We start from the raw sequence: 17,325 nt of genomic DNA, 5'->3' as shown, positions 1-17,325 counted from the left end.
AAAAAGATGGTCTGATGATAAAAAATGACCATAGTTCAGAAAAGATACAAAACTGAAATGAAATACAAATCAGGTAGAATGAAATACAAATCTACTTGTCTATAAATATTCAAAAATAATATAAAAATATAATGAAATACAAATAATGTATAATGGAATGCAGATTTACTTGCCTATAAATATTCAGAAAGGACACAAAAATTCAATGAAATACAATTTGCACGAAAAATATACAATCGTAAATGATAAATACAAAATAAATGATAGATAAAGAACATCATTTTCAGTTAAACTATAAATATAATTAAAGAATACAATTACTATTAACAAAAATGCAGATTTAAAAGACATCAAATTAATATAACTAATTAAATGACATACATTGGAATTGAATACATTATAATATTGTAAATAAGATTCAAAATATGAGTGGCATACATCTGGATTGAATACATACTAATATGAATACAACTATAATAAGCCTATATATTGGAATGAATATTGTTTGTTAAATGATACAATAATTCTAAAATCTACAGATATAATGATAATAGTAATGAATACAAATATTATTTAGAAAATACTAAATATAAAAAAAGATTTAGTAGGATGCAAATAATGAAAAATGATAGATAATACAAGTCAATAAAAATCTACCATGATATATGATGGATATTTTGTTACCTAAATCAATGGGATTCTATTGGGGAGAGAATTTTGGGAATTTTGAAAAAAATAGAGATGAAAAAAGAGAGATAAGTAGGAATTGAAAAAAATAATTAGAGAGAGAATAGAAAATAGGGAAAAGAAACGTAACCATTAAGAGAGTGAGTTACTTTACAATTAATTTTTTTTATTTCTCTAAAAACGCGTGCATAACAGGTTGGAAAAATTAGAAACTAAATTGGGATATTATTAATTTGCTATAGAACTATAATATAGCTATTATTGATAATTTTTTAAAACTATATCATTTTCACTAAATAAATTGAGAATTTTTACTAGTTCACTAATTTTTTCTTATATTTAATTGTTTTTTGTTAACTTTATCCCAAAGTATTATGGTGAAACTTGAAATGACTTTCACCCTATCAAACTCTATCTATTCAATTGGTGTGTCAAAAAAAATAATACACCAACATAAGAAAGGATGAAAAAAGTAAAAATAAAAGTAAATTTTGTACTTGATTTTGTTTTAAATCATTTTTCTAGAAAGGAAGATACAACGAAATTAATAAAACAATTATACATTATAATAATTAATAATTTGAAATATAATAACACAATTTTTAATCACAACAAGAAAAAATAAAGATATGATTTTTACATACTATAAAAAAAATTAATCCTAATTTTAATTACTACAAAAAATATAATCTTATAAAAATAATTTAAATAATTTTAGTAGAATGTGGAAAAATAAGACAATGAAGGAAAAAAGGAAAAAAATAAATTATTACATTTTAATTATGTTTGTTAGTTATTATTAAAAAAAAGAAAATATTTAAAGGAAAAGAAGGAAAAAGAAAAATAGTGGGATGGTCTGGCACATCACTTGTCACTAAAGATCGCAGGTGTCAGTGCGCCTTAAATAAGGCGCATGACAGCGTGCGACTTATATTTAACGTTTTTAATGACGTCTCTGGTAAGGCGCAAATCACCCTGCGCCTTTACCGTTTTGGTATCATCTGATATTGATATGTCGTTTTGAAATTTTTTGACAAATTTTATTACCTTTTGGACTCCGAACTCATAATTTTATCTTAGCGTAAGGTGCATCATTAGCCACTTTTAGAGTTGTCACATGAACCATTAACAGTAGTTTGTGTTTAATTAATTAATTTTAAAAAAGTCAAAAGTAAAAGCCAAAGTCAATTCAAATAACTTCATAAAAAGTTCATGTGTTTGTCCAAATGTATATCAAAAATAAAATGAAACAAAAAAATATTAGTGAAGTGACATTTGAGTGTTTAATGATCGATTAAGATAAGTTTCACAAACAAATTAATTCCACATAATTTGTGGTCCACTTCAACATTTATATGTCCATAATTATAACAAAGTCAATGTGTAAATACTGATCATTGCGAATAGATGAACCCATGGTTTATACTACTAAAATTAAGTTATATTCCCCACCCCCACCCCTTCCCCTTCCCCTTCCCCTCTCATAAGCAATGTGATTTCAAAACATCACACTTGCATTAGCTTACCACTTGTAATAAGCAAACAAGCGCATGTTTTTCAGGTTACATTGTCTAATAGTTTCATTGGAGAGAATTTTGTATTTTTTATATTCTTTAATTTATTGCATTATGGTTAATTTTTTATCCATTCTACTTATTCTACTATCTTTATAAGTAAGTTCTTAGCATCAAGAAGTTAATCCTCAATTATTATAATATGTTTGTCTTTGAACTTTAAATATAAATTTAATTTCTAATTTGAGTAGATCATTAAAACTAAAATTTGATTAGATCATTCGTATAGTTAATCGGATTTTTATCATAATTTATTTTTTGTCATGTTCAAATCTTTTTGAGCATTTCTAAATCACAACATAGCAGTCCAAATAACTTGCAAGTGTTAAGAGGACGCGGCACGGCTTATTGTTGGTCCCGCGCGCCAATGAAGCACTCAACTGGCGTGTCGCCATTTGATTTGAACAACATATTTGGAGTTTTGCATTATCTACTGCTACTACTTTCTTTTTCAATTCAACAATTGTGCATAATTTTGAGAAATTTAAATTTATTTAAATAAACAGAATTTAAAGTTGTCCTAGAAACTAACTTTGTAATTAAAATTTTGGATATATACTTTAATATCCGAACATCATACCACATATTATCCAGGAGTTTAGACGAATTCAATATTTTTTAATTAGAACAATTATAATCTTAAATCCGGACTCTATGAGCCCGTTTGGATGGGCTTAAAAAAAGTAGCTTTTATGTATGAAGTGTTTTTAGAACTTTGAAGTGCTGAAAGTTATTTTTATAAATAAGCAGTTGAGTGTTTGGATAAAAGTGCTTATGATGTGAATTTTAGGATTAAAAGAATAAAAAAAGGTAGTTTGAGAATTTAGTTAAAATATAAGGGATATAAAAGTAATTTCCATGGTCAAAGAAAATGACTTTAAGCACTTTGGAAAAAAAAGTTAGAAATCCTAACTTTTCATTTTTGACTGACTTTAAGAACTTTATGGCTTAAAGTCAGCATTAGGCAAACACATCCAAAAGCTAAAAAGGGGCTATCCAAACGGGCTCTATATCTCTATATATAAAAGGTTCCTTTATTTAATAAAAAAAAAATATGTTCAACGGTAACAGCTCTTTACTCATGTAAGATGTTGATTTCCATATTACAGTATTAACCCATCTCACGTTCTCATATTTTCTTTATTTTCTAATTATAAGAAAAGGTCCCAATTATTTATCTCTGCCATTAGATCTCAATATCGTTTCTCCACGGTCCACCTTGCAATATCTCTCTCTCTCTCTCTCAATTTGTGATTGAGAAGAACAGGTATGTTTCCTTTCATAGATCCATTCTCGAATCTTCTCTTCTTCATTCTGCAATTCGATTTCACCGAAATCCGATTTGGTTTCTACTCACATCTGGTTGTTATCTACTGATTCTGAGTTTACTTGTATGGTTCCACTATTCTTCCATCTCACTGTTTGACTTTTGTGTTTGCGTTAATTTGCTATAAATTGTATTGATATTTGATGTTAAATGAAGTAAATAGATGTGTTTGTGGACTGTTTGAACTGCATTTCTTCCTTCGCATTTTGATCATCTGTAGATCGGGAGCGGAGCCAGCTTCGGCTGAGGAGTTCATCCGAATCCCCCTCTGCTGAAAATTACAGTGTTTATACTTAGTGAAAATTCTTGCTCCACCACTGGTGTAGATGTTTGTGATCTGACGATCGAGGATGAAATATTTCTCTCCTTTTGTGGACGCTAATTGTAACTTGTTGTTTAATTGTGACATTCAGGTTAAACTATGGGTTCTGCACCAAACAATATTGAGATGGAGGAGGGAACCCTGGAGGTTGGAATGGGTAACTTTGTTTGATCCTTTTCTTTTTTCTCCAATCCATCTGTTTGCTAGATTAGAAAGTCTATTTAGCATAGGGATAATGTTGTATGTGCATTATGGCTAAAAAATAACTTGAGTAGAAAATAACACTTGAAAAATTGATGTTAAAGGTAACCTTCTTCTTGTATGATTATATGATACAAAGTGAATATTTCTGACTGTTGAGGTCAACGGGATTCTGTAAATTCAGATGCAATTTTTTTGAGCTTCTCTTTGTGGTTCCAACATTATGGGATGTCATCGAGGGGACGATTCATATTGTACTTGATTTATCCAGTGGATCATCAAGTAAAAGCTGACGATTTTGCAGCTCTTTTTTATTTTATTTATCGTTTTTGTTGAACTCAATGCAAATTCTGATAACCGATGTAAATATTTTTAATGTTTTATGGAGTGAGTTGGGCCTCTAAGACCCTATATATCCACAGGATCAATGTCATTGGAGTATTAATGTTTAGATGAATTTTGTAGAAATATTGATGTCAAGATTAGTGCCACGCATGAGTTACTAGTAGCATACATAATAGATAAAATAAGAGAAAATTGTCTGAGATGGGTTGACTATGTTATACATATACTTCTGAATGCACCTCTAAGTAGGTGTGATACTGTGATTTCTTTTTCTTCTTTTAAGGGAGGGTGGCACTATGGTGATTGAAAGGGTTAAAAGTGAACAAGGTAGAGCTAAAATCACATGGAAGTTCACAAAAGTCTTACAATCTCTTGAAATTTTTTTGGACTTAGAGCCTGTTTGGATTGGCTTTTGGCTTATAGCTTATGATTTATAAGCCAAAAGCCATAAGTTAGGATTTCAAACTTATGGCTTTTGGCTTATTTTTGTTATTTGGGCTTTAAAATAAGTGCTTCTAAGCACTTTTTAACTTTACCCAAACACTTCAAAATTGTTTAAAAGCTATTTTGGCTTAAAAACACCTAAAATAAGCCAATCCAAACAGGCACTTAGTGAAGGACAAGACGTGGTGGTTGCAAAATGACAACACTAACAAGTAGAGATTAATGCTTAGTCGTTTTGAGACTCTTACATAGGTCTAATGTTTGTCAGGACTGTTTGGGTATTCGAATGAAACAGGTTCCTATGGTACGGAGTGGATATTGAGGCTTCATGTAGCCAAACTCAACTAGTTTGATGTCGTTGCATTGTTTTTGTATTATATATAAACTCTTAAATTATTAAACATGTCAGTTAAAAGTTTGTTGCAGATTTCTAACATATGTACAATTGCAGAATATAGAACTGTCTCAGGTGTTGCTGGACCACTGGTCATCCTAGACAAAGTGAAGGTAATTTTTGTGTGATTTGCTAATGTCCTTTTCTGGTTTTTCCTTAGTGTGCTACTTTATTGTACTTGTTTGTGTTGATGCAACTGGAATGTTCATGTATGATCTTATCAGGGACCCAAGTACCAGGAGATTGTTAACATTCGTTTAGGAGATGGAACTACCCGGCGTGGACAAGTTCTGGAAGTTGATGGTGAAAAAGCAGTTGTCCAGGTTCTTTGGAATCACTTTTGCTGATTTAGTTGTCTGCAATTTATAAATGTGTTCCTTTATATTACGTTTTTTATCAGCTAGCTTAGTGTTGTCAAAGGTGCGCTTAAGCTCTGAAGCAAGGCTCAGAATGTGTTGAGCGCTTCGTGTCGCTTTATGTGTGCTTCAGTGTGGTCATCAAGGTTCTAAGGCAAACTTTTCCTTGCCAATGAGCCTCTTTTGAAGATGTGACACTAAACAATTGATATTTCACTTTATCATATTTTTTTTTCAATTTCTTGGCCATATATTTGTCATTCATGTTTATAATTATTGGTCTTGGACTAAATATATATATATATTTGTATCTTTTTCTCCCTTTGCACCTTTTTTCATTAAAGCCCACACTTTATTTGTGCTCTGCGCTTAAAGCCCAATGGACCTTGCAGCTTTTTTGCGCTTTCCGCCTTTGATAACACTGTAACTCAATCTCTTTATGCATGGTCATTTTTTCCTTTCTTCCCAGGTTTTTGAAGGAACATCTGGAATTGACAACAAATACACAACTGTGCAGTTTACTGGAGAGGTACGCAGCAGCTAGTATTTGTTTCTGTACTTCATTTCATGGACTCCAAATATGTAAATCCTGAGTATATGTCCTTAGTTCCTCGTGTCTCTGTGGTTAACAAACCGTGGTCTGAAAATTTCACATTCTCAACATTCTTTAGCCTTTACTTTTCTCACTTGCATTTCCATCTTTTTACGAACTCTTGTATTACAGAAAGCAGTCAATAGTAAATATGAAAATGCTGCTAGAGTAATTCTGTATTTGCAATTGGAGAAAATAGTGGAAAACCAGATGGATCCTAAGATGGAGACAATTGGATTTTTATTTTTTTATATACAGTACTGAATATCTTTTTTTGTGGTTCTGTCATTTTGTACTTATACTACTCCATTTACTAATAGTATCAAATATGCTTTCAGGTCTTAAAGACACCTGTGTCTTTGGATATGCTTGGACGCATCTTTAATGGTTCTGGCAAACCAATTGACAATGGTCCTCCTATTTTACCTGAGGCTTACAGGGATATTTCAGGCAAGCACTGAGTTCTGGACAGTCCATTATTTTAGTTTTTTTATTTGTGATTTCTCTCTAACCTTATCATATGTGTAACTTATCAACCCTAGGAAGTTCTATCAACCCTAGTGAGAGAACATATCCTGAAGAAATGATACAGACAGGAATTTCCACAGTAGACGTCATGAATTCAATTGCTAGAGGGCAGAAGATTCCTCTTTTCTCTGCTGCTGGTCTTCCTCATAATGAAATTGCCGCCCAGATCTGTCGTCAGGCTGGACTGGTGAAGAGGTTGGAAAAATCTGACAATCTTCTCGAGGTTAGTAGTTTGTCATTTTTTTCCCAATCGTACCAAGGTCAGCTTGTGTATGGATTATTATGATGGAGTTGTTTAAATACCTTGATAATGGAGGTTTGCTACATTGCTTGAGAGTCGAATTGCCTTTGAAGACTGTGTTTCCACCTAGCTAAATGTTTCTGTTTTTTGTTTGAAACTTTACCACTATCAATGACTTGATTGGCTTACATTTGCTGCATTTTAGAGGGCCTGGTCACCAGATTATGTCCAAGTGCCGCAAGACCAATATGTGTGTGCACATTTTATTTTTATTTTTGCCTTCTGTTGGAGTTCATTAACGTATACCTCAAAAACAGTCACATTTATTGTCCAAAGTAACTAGAGGTTAACACTTAAGAAATTTTAACAAGTTAGTTCCTCTGTGTGTTGCTTCTGTAATCTACCAATGGACAGCTGGACAGGCGCTTGTATGTATCCATGTTCATTATGCATGTTGATTATTGTATGCAATATTCTCACTTTTTTTGCTTGATGCCAAAGGGTGGTGAAGAGGACAATTTTGCCATAGTCTTTGCTGCTATGGGAGTCAACATGGAAACAGCACAGTTTTTCAAACGTGATTTTGAGGAAAATGGATCTATGGAGAGAGTAACACTTTTCTTAAACCTGGTAATGCTTGGATTTTTTTGAACAAATAGTGATATTTCCTTTTGTGAAAACAAATGCAGCTATTGGAAGTGAATGCCAAGTTTGATTGGAATATTATGGTTTTGCAGGCCAATGATCCTACTATAGAGCGTATTATTACTCCCAGGATTGCTCTGACAACTGCAGAATATCTAGCATATGAATGTGGAAAGCATGTGCTTGTAATTTTAACTGATATGAGTTCGTATGCTGATGCTCTTCGTGAGGTATTGTTCATGAAGTGTATCTTGCAACCTTTTCAATTGCACCAATCATGATTCTGTATTTTTGGAGCACTTTTGGACCTTTAAAGAGATACAAATGGTTCGCCCGTTGTTACCGTTTTGGGGGGGACTTCTTTTTCTTAGACTTCTGGCACCATAAAACTATAAACTGTCGTACAGGTATCTGCTGCCCGAGAAGAAGTGCCTGGAAGACGTGGATATCCTGGTTATATGTATACCGATCTGGCAACAATCTACGAACGAGCTGGACGTATTGAAGGCCGAACGGGCTCCATCACACAAATTCCAATTCTGACCATGCCCAATGATGGTAAATCACTAAATCCTAGCCAGCAACAATTTTCGTTTACTACTACTTTGCTTTGTAATATATATTTGATGAATCTCTAATTTCTCTTATTATTTCGAGCAGATATTACACATCCAACCCCAGATCTTACAGGTTATATCACTGAAGGACAAATATATATTGATCGACAGCTTCACAATCGACAGGTATGTTACAAACCTCATCGACTGACTACTTACGCACACTAGTGAAGGGGACTGTTAGAGGAGAAGATTTAGAAAATTAACTATTGTTCGAATTAATATAGGAAGTGGATGCCTCTTGCCTTTTCAATATTTTTTTATCTTGATTTGCTCTTTTTATTTTATTCTAGATCTTTCTATTTATTTGATTTTGAGATCATCTGAATTAAGATTGTGCATAACCTGAGATTTCTCACTGGACTGGATTACTTAGTGTCTCAGCAGAGAAAGTGATAAAAAACCTCAGCATTTTATGATCCAGCATTACTAGGAGGATGCAATTTAGCATTACCATTTTTAAGAAACTAAAACTAATTTACTCTAAAGGTTTTGCTTTGGGGATAAATATGAGTGTGGATGTTTTGAATATCTTTACATTTTGAACAGTGTTTGGCTTATGAATATAAAAAAATATCAAATTGTTGTTTTTCCTGTCTGAATTGTAACAGATATACCCACCAATCAATGTGCTTCCATCCCTGTCTCGGTTGATGAAGGTGAGCTTATGGATCTGTTTAGATCATTTCACAAACTGAGAGGACACCAAATGTGTGAATGTTAAATCACCCTTAAAACTTTTGCAGAGTGCCATTGGTGAGGGTATGACTAGGAGGGATCATTCTGATGTATCCAACCAGGTAAGACGAACTTTCAGTAAAGATGTGTTTCATCATATGTTCAGTAAGACTTGACAATTATTTGCAACAAATGATCTTAATGGTAATATTTTTTAAAAAATTCAGCTGTATGCAAATTATGCTATTGGCAAGGATGTCCAGGCAATGAAAGCTGTGGTTGGAGAAGAAGCTTTATCTTCTGAGGACCTGGTTTGTAACTTCAGATAAATTAGTTGAGCTTGTTTCGCCCTAATGTCAACAACTTTTCACTAATTAAATCTTTCTTGAATAAATCAGCTTTATTTAGAGTTTCTTGACAAATTCGAGAGGAAGTTTGTTAGCCAAGGAGCATACGACACCCGCAACATATTCCAGTCGCTTGATTTAGCTTGGACACTCCTTCGTATCTTCCCTCGTGAGCTTCTCCACCGTATCCCTGCAAAGACCCTGGATCAGTATTACAGCCGTGATGCTTCTAATTGAAGGAGCCGGCTTTGTAGTTAACTACCTGTGTGATTGCCTTGGAATGAGCTTGATGATACGTATAATGTGGTTTTCCTCGTTAAAATATGAATCTCGTTTCAGCTCAACAATAAAAGCTCTCTCTACTGGGTTCCCAGAACCAAGGCTGTCCGGCATTTGCAATACATTTATATTCTTTTGAGAACCAGTCAAGTCGTGGTGTAATTTATTGTGTTGTGTTATCTGCAGATATGGCAGGGTTTGGGTTCCTTTTAAAATTCTACATCAGTTGAGGTTTCTAGGAATTACAAAACCTTTGTTATATATTGTGCTCTTTTTTTTTGTTTCATGTTGGACCGTGAACTAATTCTTTGGCATCCTTTTTGAATAATGCTGCCTTTTGTGAGCTTCTTCTTTAATAATGACAACTTCAGTTTAAGATATTTCAGGTAAACATAGAAATGTACTCTTTCTGAATAATGGCAAATTAAGTCTATTATGCATTGGTTTTATACTCTTTCAGACATCTTGTTCAGACTTTTTGTGACAACCTACAGAGCTGAAACATAGAACTGAATATTATCTGCATTCTCTTTATACTCTGTTGCCTGTGAGGTAATACATCTTTATCAAAAATCCAGATGGACTTCAAATTCAATTACTAAGGGATTGCGTCCATGGATCCATCATATTTGATTTAAGTTTAAAAAATGAGTAATTTGAAATTGAAGTTGAAAAGAGAATTGTGTTTGGACAAGAATTTACTGTAAATCAAACATTGATCGGCAAATAATGTATATCACGTGTGCTTAGTTTTCCTTCGATTGTTTTATACTAACCTTTTTCCAGGGAAAGATGTTGCGTTAATCAAAGCAAGATCGTTTCTTTCATTATTCCCAAAAGTGCTAGGAACACCACATTTGATAGAGCGATAACAGACATAGATATTGCTCGGATAATTCAAGCAGCTTAAAAAGAACTGTATTTGGCACTAATATAAAAAACCAATGTTAGAAGAAGTGAGAAAATGTCACTAACTCTATAAAAAAAAATCCATAAGAAGGTGTTCTCTTTGGGTGTGAAATAGTCCCGATTTGCCACTATGTTTATGGACTAATGAACAACTATGAAACATCTTTATGCAGGGTTATGCACTTGCTCTGTGCAAATAGTGACAGTCCTACGCGAACTAGTTCTTCAGATGAGCAAACAATAGACTCAGACATGTTTGCTTCCAAACAAAACCTCAAATTGATGAAGGATAAAACACAACGTATTACAATGTTATTCAGAATTTGAAAAAGAAACTCCAATTTCATCCAGCTTTTGAAGTTCTCTTTACAGATGGTAACACAACCGAATCAAGATCCCCAGGGTAAGGAGTCCACAAGCCTAATCCTCCCCTACTCTCTTTCAAACCACCGGTTTTATCTTTCTTAAATTCATCCAAAGATTTTACCCACTCTACTTTGGATGAATGTTCGCGGGTATGATTGTGCAAAATAAAGATGGAATTATACTCACAATTAGGGAACATAAAAAATTTGAACAGGCCTCCTAACCTATAGACAACATATCCAAAGCTCAGCTGATCTCTCGGTGTGAAGAGGTGAACTTCATTGAACCACAAGCAACTAAACAAGTTACTCAGTGCAGTATGTTCTCGTATGATAACAGCTCCTTCTGGAATATCTGCAATTACCAAAGAGTTTTCACTGTTAACAGAAATATATGAGAAGTGACTAACGAGAAAGAATTAATGTCCTGGAGAAGTTGACACTCCTCTTAGTGATTAGAACACACAGCAAAGCCCTTTAGCTTACCACTAGGAGTACTTTTCTTTGGATTCCATGGTTCCATTCCCTCATAGCGATATATCTTCATATGAAGATCAATCAACGGACGAGCATATCGTTTTCTCCTTTTGTTTGCATCAGCCTCTTCGTACACATTGCGGTGATGCTTGTGCTGAGCAATTGCAAATGTATGCTTCTCGCGCCACAAGTATCTTCAAGTAGCCACCGTCTATGTTAGACCACTCATGCTCAATCAAGATTCAATATTTTCTAAACAAAGGAGACTTTTCTTTTGTTTGGTTAAAATTTAACAAAGGAGATTAACAAGACAAATCGATGTACAAGTAAAAGCATCAGCTTATGTATCAGGCAAATAGTTCTACTGAGTAACGCTTAGCAAGTCCTGAATCTACCCATTTATTACTTTACCACATACTCTTCCAGTAAATCCAATAATCTGAAAATACTAGCAATCAATTTCACACAAGAGGAGGAGGGGAGAAGGGGGGTGGAGTGGGGGTGGGGGGGTAAGGAACATAAAACAAGAGCAACATAACTGGACAGGACCATGAGATATCATAACTAGTATAATACCTTTCAAGTAATAGCAATGGGTCAACTATCAGCTCCATTTTACCATCAATCCAGATACTGTACTGTGCTTGAGGAAATAATCTGTGGGTTAATATTTTGGGAACTTTTCCATTCCTTCTGGGCTCATCATATGGAGGATGCTTCAATAGAATCAAACGCCAGATACCAACCCATTCTCCCCCTTCGTTGTCCTCTCTAACAGTAACATTTTTCTTGATGAACTCAAGAGATACTTCATCGACAACCATAAGAAAGCAAAAGAGCTTCTGCGAACGTGAACTTATATTTGATGGCTGGTGAGGTGTATCATATCCATCAAAAATACCAGAGGCAACAATAAACCGACACTTCTTGACATATTTGACGTCTTTCTGAGACATTTCTGCACCACCATTTCGTATAAATCCACAGTGCACCTACAGATGAATATATATCAACACTGGACGGATATGAAGCCGTAAAACTCAAATTGTTCTTGAGAATAATAAAAGGAAACCAAATTCTCAAGAGCTAGGTATAGGGTGCCCCAAGTATGTAACATATTTTCATTCCTCTTTCCTGGTAAATTGGATTATTAATAGAATAATAATCACATTCACTTGGTGAGTACGGTAGTCTTTTCCAAACCATAATGTTACTGCTATCACTGGGGGAATGGTGCACACTTATCTCAAAATACTTTATTGATTACAACATGCAAACACATCTCAAAAATGGAGTAAGTAATTAAGAAGGAGGAATGTACAAAACCTGATTTGCCCTCAAAACTACAGTACTATGCCAAAAGCTAAAGGTAGATTTTATTTTCAAATCATTGTCCACTACTCCTTCTATGAGCAAAATTTGGTCTTTACGAAAAGTCTAAAAATGGAGAGGACACTGGGCTAGGAAAATGCAACAAACAGGTACAGAAACAACTGAAGCCTAAAATTAAGTTAGATAAGACAGTATGTTTACTTACCTTCATGGTTGGTTTTACTTTAAAGCTCTCATCTCTCTGTTGCCATGTTATATGTCCTCCAAATAGAGGTGGTGACTGAGATCCATTGGTTTCTGTAAAATCCTCCATAATGTAAGAAAGTGACTGCACATATTTTTCCGGAGATCTCCTTTTTGGAATGACAATCTTATTTGGGTCATCTGCTACAGGAATAGAACAACCTACACAAATACAAGAGATAAAAGAGTAACCTTAACATTTTTCCACTACAAGATTTGAATTTATAAATTTGAGAAACTCACGATGTGGAGGCGTCACGAGTCCCAGGCTCTGTATTGCTCCATAAATTACACTGCTTTTGTTACAAAGGGCTGCATGTCAAGAAAGGAAGATAAATGCAGAACTCATTTTGAGATGTAAAATGCTTAGGTTGCTAATTAATTACTGAAACAAAATTGGCACTAACAAGATCATACATACTAGTATACTACTTCCAGTTTCAAAAATGTCATGGTTCCATTAACCATAAAGTTAAGAGAACTTGTGAAAGAGGGTAATGTTTAGTTCATATTTAGAGTCCAGGTGCTAAATATGCCAGGTTTACCAATTAGGATTGGCAATGATAAACCACAGGGTTCATTACTGCAATCCTCTCATCCTCAAAAGTAACTCGAAACAAAAGCAAAAGCAAAAGCTGCCATAAATATAGCAAAGGAAAAGAAACCAAGAACGTGTAACGCAGTTACCTGAAAAGAAAGCAATAGACGACTGGCAAGACCAAGCATGAAATAACAATGCGGTTAGAATGAGCAGACCCCAAATAATTCCGCCCACAAGAACCAACCGAATGAAACCCCTTTTCCATATAATCTTCATAGGGGAGTCTTGGTATGACTTCCCACTTGCAAGGCCTCCCTTACCATCTACATTCACAAATAATTTTGATTCTTCAATTTCAACAGTAATACAGACACTACCACTACAACAATGCAAGACACCCTTTATCATAATTATACTACTAATTTCCAGTTCAGGTTCAACAGTTACGCAGTGTACTACTATTGAAGTGCCACAATGCAAGACACCCTTTATCATGTTTGCACTAATTTCAAATTCAGTTTCAACATAAGAAATTTATTTTATGTGAATTATGATAAATGGGGTGTCTTACTAACCAGTAAGACAACATTTTGCTTTACCTCTGGATTGAAGATGGTTACGGTCTGCCCTTCGGCTAGCTCTTAAAGAAATGGACGGCAAGAAATTGCTGTCCATACTCAATGCATTATGAGCGGATCCTCGAGCTGATTAGAATGGTGAACTGAGCAAATCCTGGAAATGCATCAAAAAAGGGATAATATTACAACCCCATATTCGAAAAATAATCAAGATTAACACTTTCTTGAAATGGGTTTTGAGTATTTTACCTTTCAGTTTGATAAAAATCGAAGAAAGCAGCTTCTTTTTACCAGATTTTGTGTCAATCTATGGCGTATTGTAGAAAATTGAAACAAAAAAGGTGAGTATTAATACGATCTGGAAATGGCCTGAAATTTAGTTGCTTGTTGAGGTTGTACGCTGGCTTTGGATGGGAGACGCAGTTATTAATTTAGTTGATTTATTATTCAATGCACTTTTCTTGAATTAGAGGGAGGACAACGCCGACGAATCTTGTTACAGAGAACATTAAGCGATGTCGTTTATGGTATGGCCATTATTACGCCATAAGGCAAAAAATTGTGCAACATGAGGTACATAAATATAAATATAATTTTTTTAAAAAAAGCCATAAGTGTATTAACTTATTCAACAGTAAATTCAACTTTAATTTAAAAAGTAGAATATTAGCAAAATTATGTTAATAAAAAATAGATAATACAAAAAATTACATGGAATCACATGAACTAAAGATTGAGAATGAGAATAAAATGAAATACAAATAATATAAAGTAAAAAAATAATTATAAACTATTAGAATAATAAAAATAAAAAGAATTTAAAATAATAGAAATAAAAGAAAAGTAACCACCGAGCAATTACATGACTAATCAAATATGCCGGACAATGTAATTACACAAGTTACACCAAATCCAATTATCGGAGTCGATTTCCAACATGCCTTCATTCTCCCTATAATTTGAAAAAATAAAATCATATTATCTCACCAAATAATAATTTCATACTAGATTTCAAGTTAGACACACATAAATACATACATTTTTTACCACATACCTTTTGAAAATACATATTCATAGAGAGGGAGAGGCGAGAGAAAGAGAGGAGGGAGGCAAGTGAGAGAGTCTGTGTATTCAAATATATATGAATAACACTAGATACATGTATGTGGGTATCAGATACATTCTGAAAATACAGGTACAGAGGGAGAGAGGAGAGAGAGATAGAAGAGAGACGAGCGAGAGAGATATACACGTGAATCCACTTTGATACATTATATCTAGAATAAATTACACATAATTTTGTCCCATGTATGCAAGATACATGTAGTTGGACGCGTCGGATACATATATCCAAAGTCCGAATTTGATAAGATTTGTAATATTAAAAATTAGCGTGAAGGGGCGTCATTTACTCATTAACTAGTAAAATGTTGTGTGTGTATTTTCATTAGGCATAACTTAAATCACGTAAAATATATATTTATTTTAATTATGCACATTCATCTTATATGACTAATTTAATGATAAGATAGTCAATGAGAGCACGCATTTTTTTTTCAAAATCTGAATAAAAATTATTTAATTGAAATATTTTATAATGAATTGAGATATCCAATTAAAATAAAAATTAATCATGTATGTAAATATTATTCTGGCAAATTTAACGATCTGGCTATCTATCAAGCAAAAGTTGTCTCTATCTTTTCATATGGAAGTGCAATTTTTTTCTTTCACTTTATTCTCCCATTCTTACGTGTTTCGCTTTATTTCAACAAATAAATAATTTCGATTCTTCCCTAAAGTCTAGGTAACTATGATCAAAATATTCAGGGGTCATTTGGTTTAATGACATTGAAATAGTTGTTTATGCAGCACTTAGTTGGTCTTATTAAAAGTATACATATCATAAAATAAATTATGGAGCAATATATGATAGGATTAAAACATTTAAAGATAAAAACTTTTTTTTTAATAATGAAATATACAATAATCTCAACATTAATAATGATCGCACAATAATTATTTTTGAAAAAATGTTATCGAAATGATACTCAAACCAAAAATATAACGAAGTACGAATTACATTGACGATTTCTTTAAGACATTTCACACCCGCTTGATCGATATAATGATATTATTGTATAATATTTTTCGTATCATCAATTTTTGCATTTCTTAGGAAAACATTGAAAAAATTGTATGAATAAATTTGTTTCTTCATTTAGCATCTTTACAGATCAATAAACATGACGATTCAGTTATTATAAACTCTAATTCACATGCTTAGTATATTTTCGCGGTGCATGAACATTCACTAATTTATTTAGGCAAAATAAATTTATCGCCAATTAATTTCTCTAAAAATAACAATAAATACATCCCAATGCCTTATTGTTCGTGTGAGATCTTCATCCTATAACATTCAAGATCACTAGTATCTCTTGTAAAACTCTAATTCCAAAGTTTATTGTGTCTATTTCATCATCATTATTGTTATTTTTACTCAGCATTCTCCTTAATCTTCAAGATACTTTCATTCTCCTATTCCACTCTCTCAAGATATTGATATTTGTGTTTATAAATTAAAAAAAATAAGAAAATAAAAATATTGGTGAAAATGTCACACAAATTTTTGTTTTGACAATAAATGTGTAGAACAATTTAGAAGAGAGATTTAATTCAAATTTCATTTTATAAATTTGAGCTACAATTTTTAATTTTTAAATTATAATAAAAGAATAGAATGAAAAAATATAATTCAAAGGTACGAGATGTTCGCATTTTTCATATTCTCCGATCACCCAAATGATGGTAGCCTCACTAATGCATATTTCAATGGTATTCGTGCAACAATTCGTCAGTTTGGTACTAATAATTTTAAATTCAAATTCAAAAAAAATATATAAAATAATTTGAATTTGATGAAAATATAAAACTAAAACCCTTTTTTCCTTTCCTTTTGGAGCTCATATTTTTTTGGTCTCCTGACATGAATTCATAATTTTAGAATTATAAGTGATGCTGCTTACCAATAAATATAACAAGCTTTTCATCAATGTGCTTTCAAAATTGACAATCTATATAAAAAAAATAAAATAAGAATTTCCCCAAAGTTGTAGTAATTATGGTTAAAATCAAGGAGCTTTAATAAGTTATTACGAAATTAGTTATTTTTTTTTTTTTTTTTTTAACATGAATTTAAATTAATAGTATAATTTTAAGTAAGTTATTTTGTAATTTTATTCCAGAAAACATGAAATAAATTAATTTCAAAATTAATTACTCCTATTTGTTGTAAAAATA

General features: G+C 32.7%; 2 protein-coding genes across 3 annotated transcripts; one reads left to right on the top strand and one right to left on the bottom strand.

Annotated features, from left to right (window-relative positions):
• The first annotated feature begins 3,379 nt into the window (after nt 1-3,379).
• LOC129885297 (V-type proton ATPase subunit B 2) lies at nt 3,380-9,957 on the top strand. 2 transcript variants are annotated; one of them, XM_055959526.1, is made up of 15 exons: nt 3,380-3,528; nt 4,002-4,067; nt 5,352-5,407; nt 5,519-5,617; nt 6,120-6,179; nt 6,581-6,692; nt 6,785-6,993; nt 7,513-7,641; nt 7,749-7,886; nt 8,064-8,214; nt 8,317-8,399; nt 8,885-8,932; nt 9,020-9,073; nt 9,179-9,262; nt 9,350-9,957. In XM_055959526.1, the coding sequence occupies exons 2-15, from the start codon at nt 4,010-4,012 to the stop codon at nt 9,533-9,535; spliced, it is 1,467 nt and encodes a 488-aa protein (XP_055815501.1). In that variant the 5' UTR covers nt 3,380-3,528; nt 4,002-4,009; the 3' UTR covers nt 9,536-9,957. The 2 variants fall into 2 exon arrangements, with proteins under 2 accessions (XP_055815501.1, XP_055815502.1); XM_055959527.1 differs by having other exon boundaries at nt 3,442-3,652.
• A 788-nt stretch (nt 9,958-10,745) lies between these two features.
• LOC129885296 (probable hexosyltransferase MUCI70) lies at nt 10,746-14,578 on the bottom strand. Its single transcript, XM_055959525.1, has 8 exons — nt 14,272-14,578; nt 14,044-14,176; nt 13,591-13,767; nt 13,147-13,215; nt 12,866-13,065; nt 11,905-12,320; nt 11,338-11,522; nt 10,746-11,206 (listed from the first exon to the last, which is right to left on the bottom strand). Exons 2-8 carry the CDS (start codon nt 14,117-14,119, stop codon nt 10,830-10,832), a joined length of 1,500 nt encoding a protein of 499 aa, XP_055815500.1. The 5' UTR covers nt 14,120-14,176; nt 14,272-14,578; the 3' UTR covers nt 10,746-10,829.
• Between the last annotated feature and the right edge of the window lie 2,747 nt (nt 14,579-17,325).

Source organism: Solanum dulcamara, chromosome 4, assembly GCF_947179165.1.
Source record: "Solanum dulcamara chromosome 4, daSolDulc1.2, whole genome shotgun sequence".
Lineage (NCBI taxonomy): Eukaryota > Viridiplantae > Streptophyta > Magnoliopsida > Solanales > Solanaceae > Solanum > Solanum dulcamara.
This window is presented reverse-complemented; position numbering and strand designations above follow the sequence as displayed.

Coding starts and splice junctions, on each gene's coding strand:
- LOC129885296 (XM_055959525.1), bottom strand. CDS start 14,119: ATGGACAGCAATTTCTTGCCGTCCATTTCTTTAAGAGCTAGCCGAAGG. Junction 13,768..14,043: donor TAACCATCTTCAATCCAGAG/GTAAAGCAAAAT, acceptor TTGTGAATGTAG/ATGGTAAGGGAGGCCTTGCA. Junction 12,321..12,865: donor AAGTAAAACCAACCATGAAG/GTAAGTAAACAT, acceptor ATTCATCTGTAG/GTGCACTGTGGATTTATACG.
- LOC129885297 (XM_055959526.1), top strand. CDS start 4,010: ATGGGTTCTGCACCAAACAATATTGAGATGGAGGAGGGAACCCTGGAG. Junction 5,408..5,518: donor TCATCCTAGACAAAGTGAAG/GTAATTTTTGTG, acceptor TGATCTTATCAG/GGACCCAAGTACCAGGAGAT. Junction 9,263..9,349: donor CTTTATCTTCTGAGGACCTG/GTTTGTAACTTC, acceptor TGAATAAATCAG/CTTTATTTAGAGTTTCTTGA.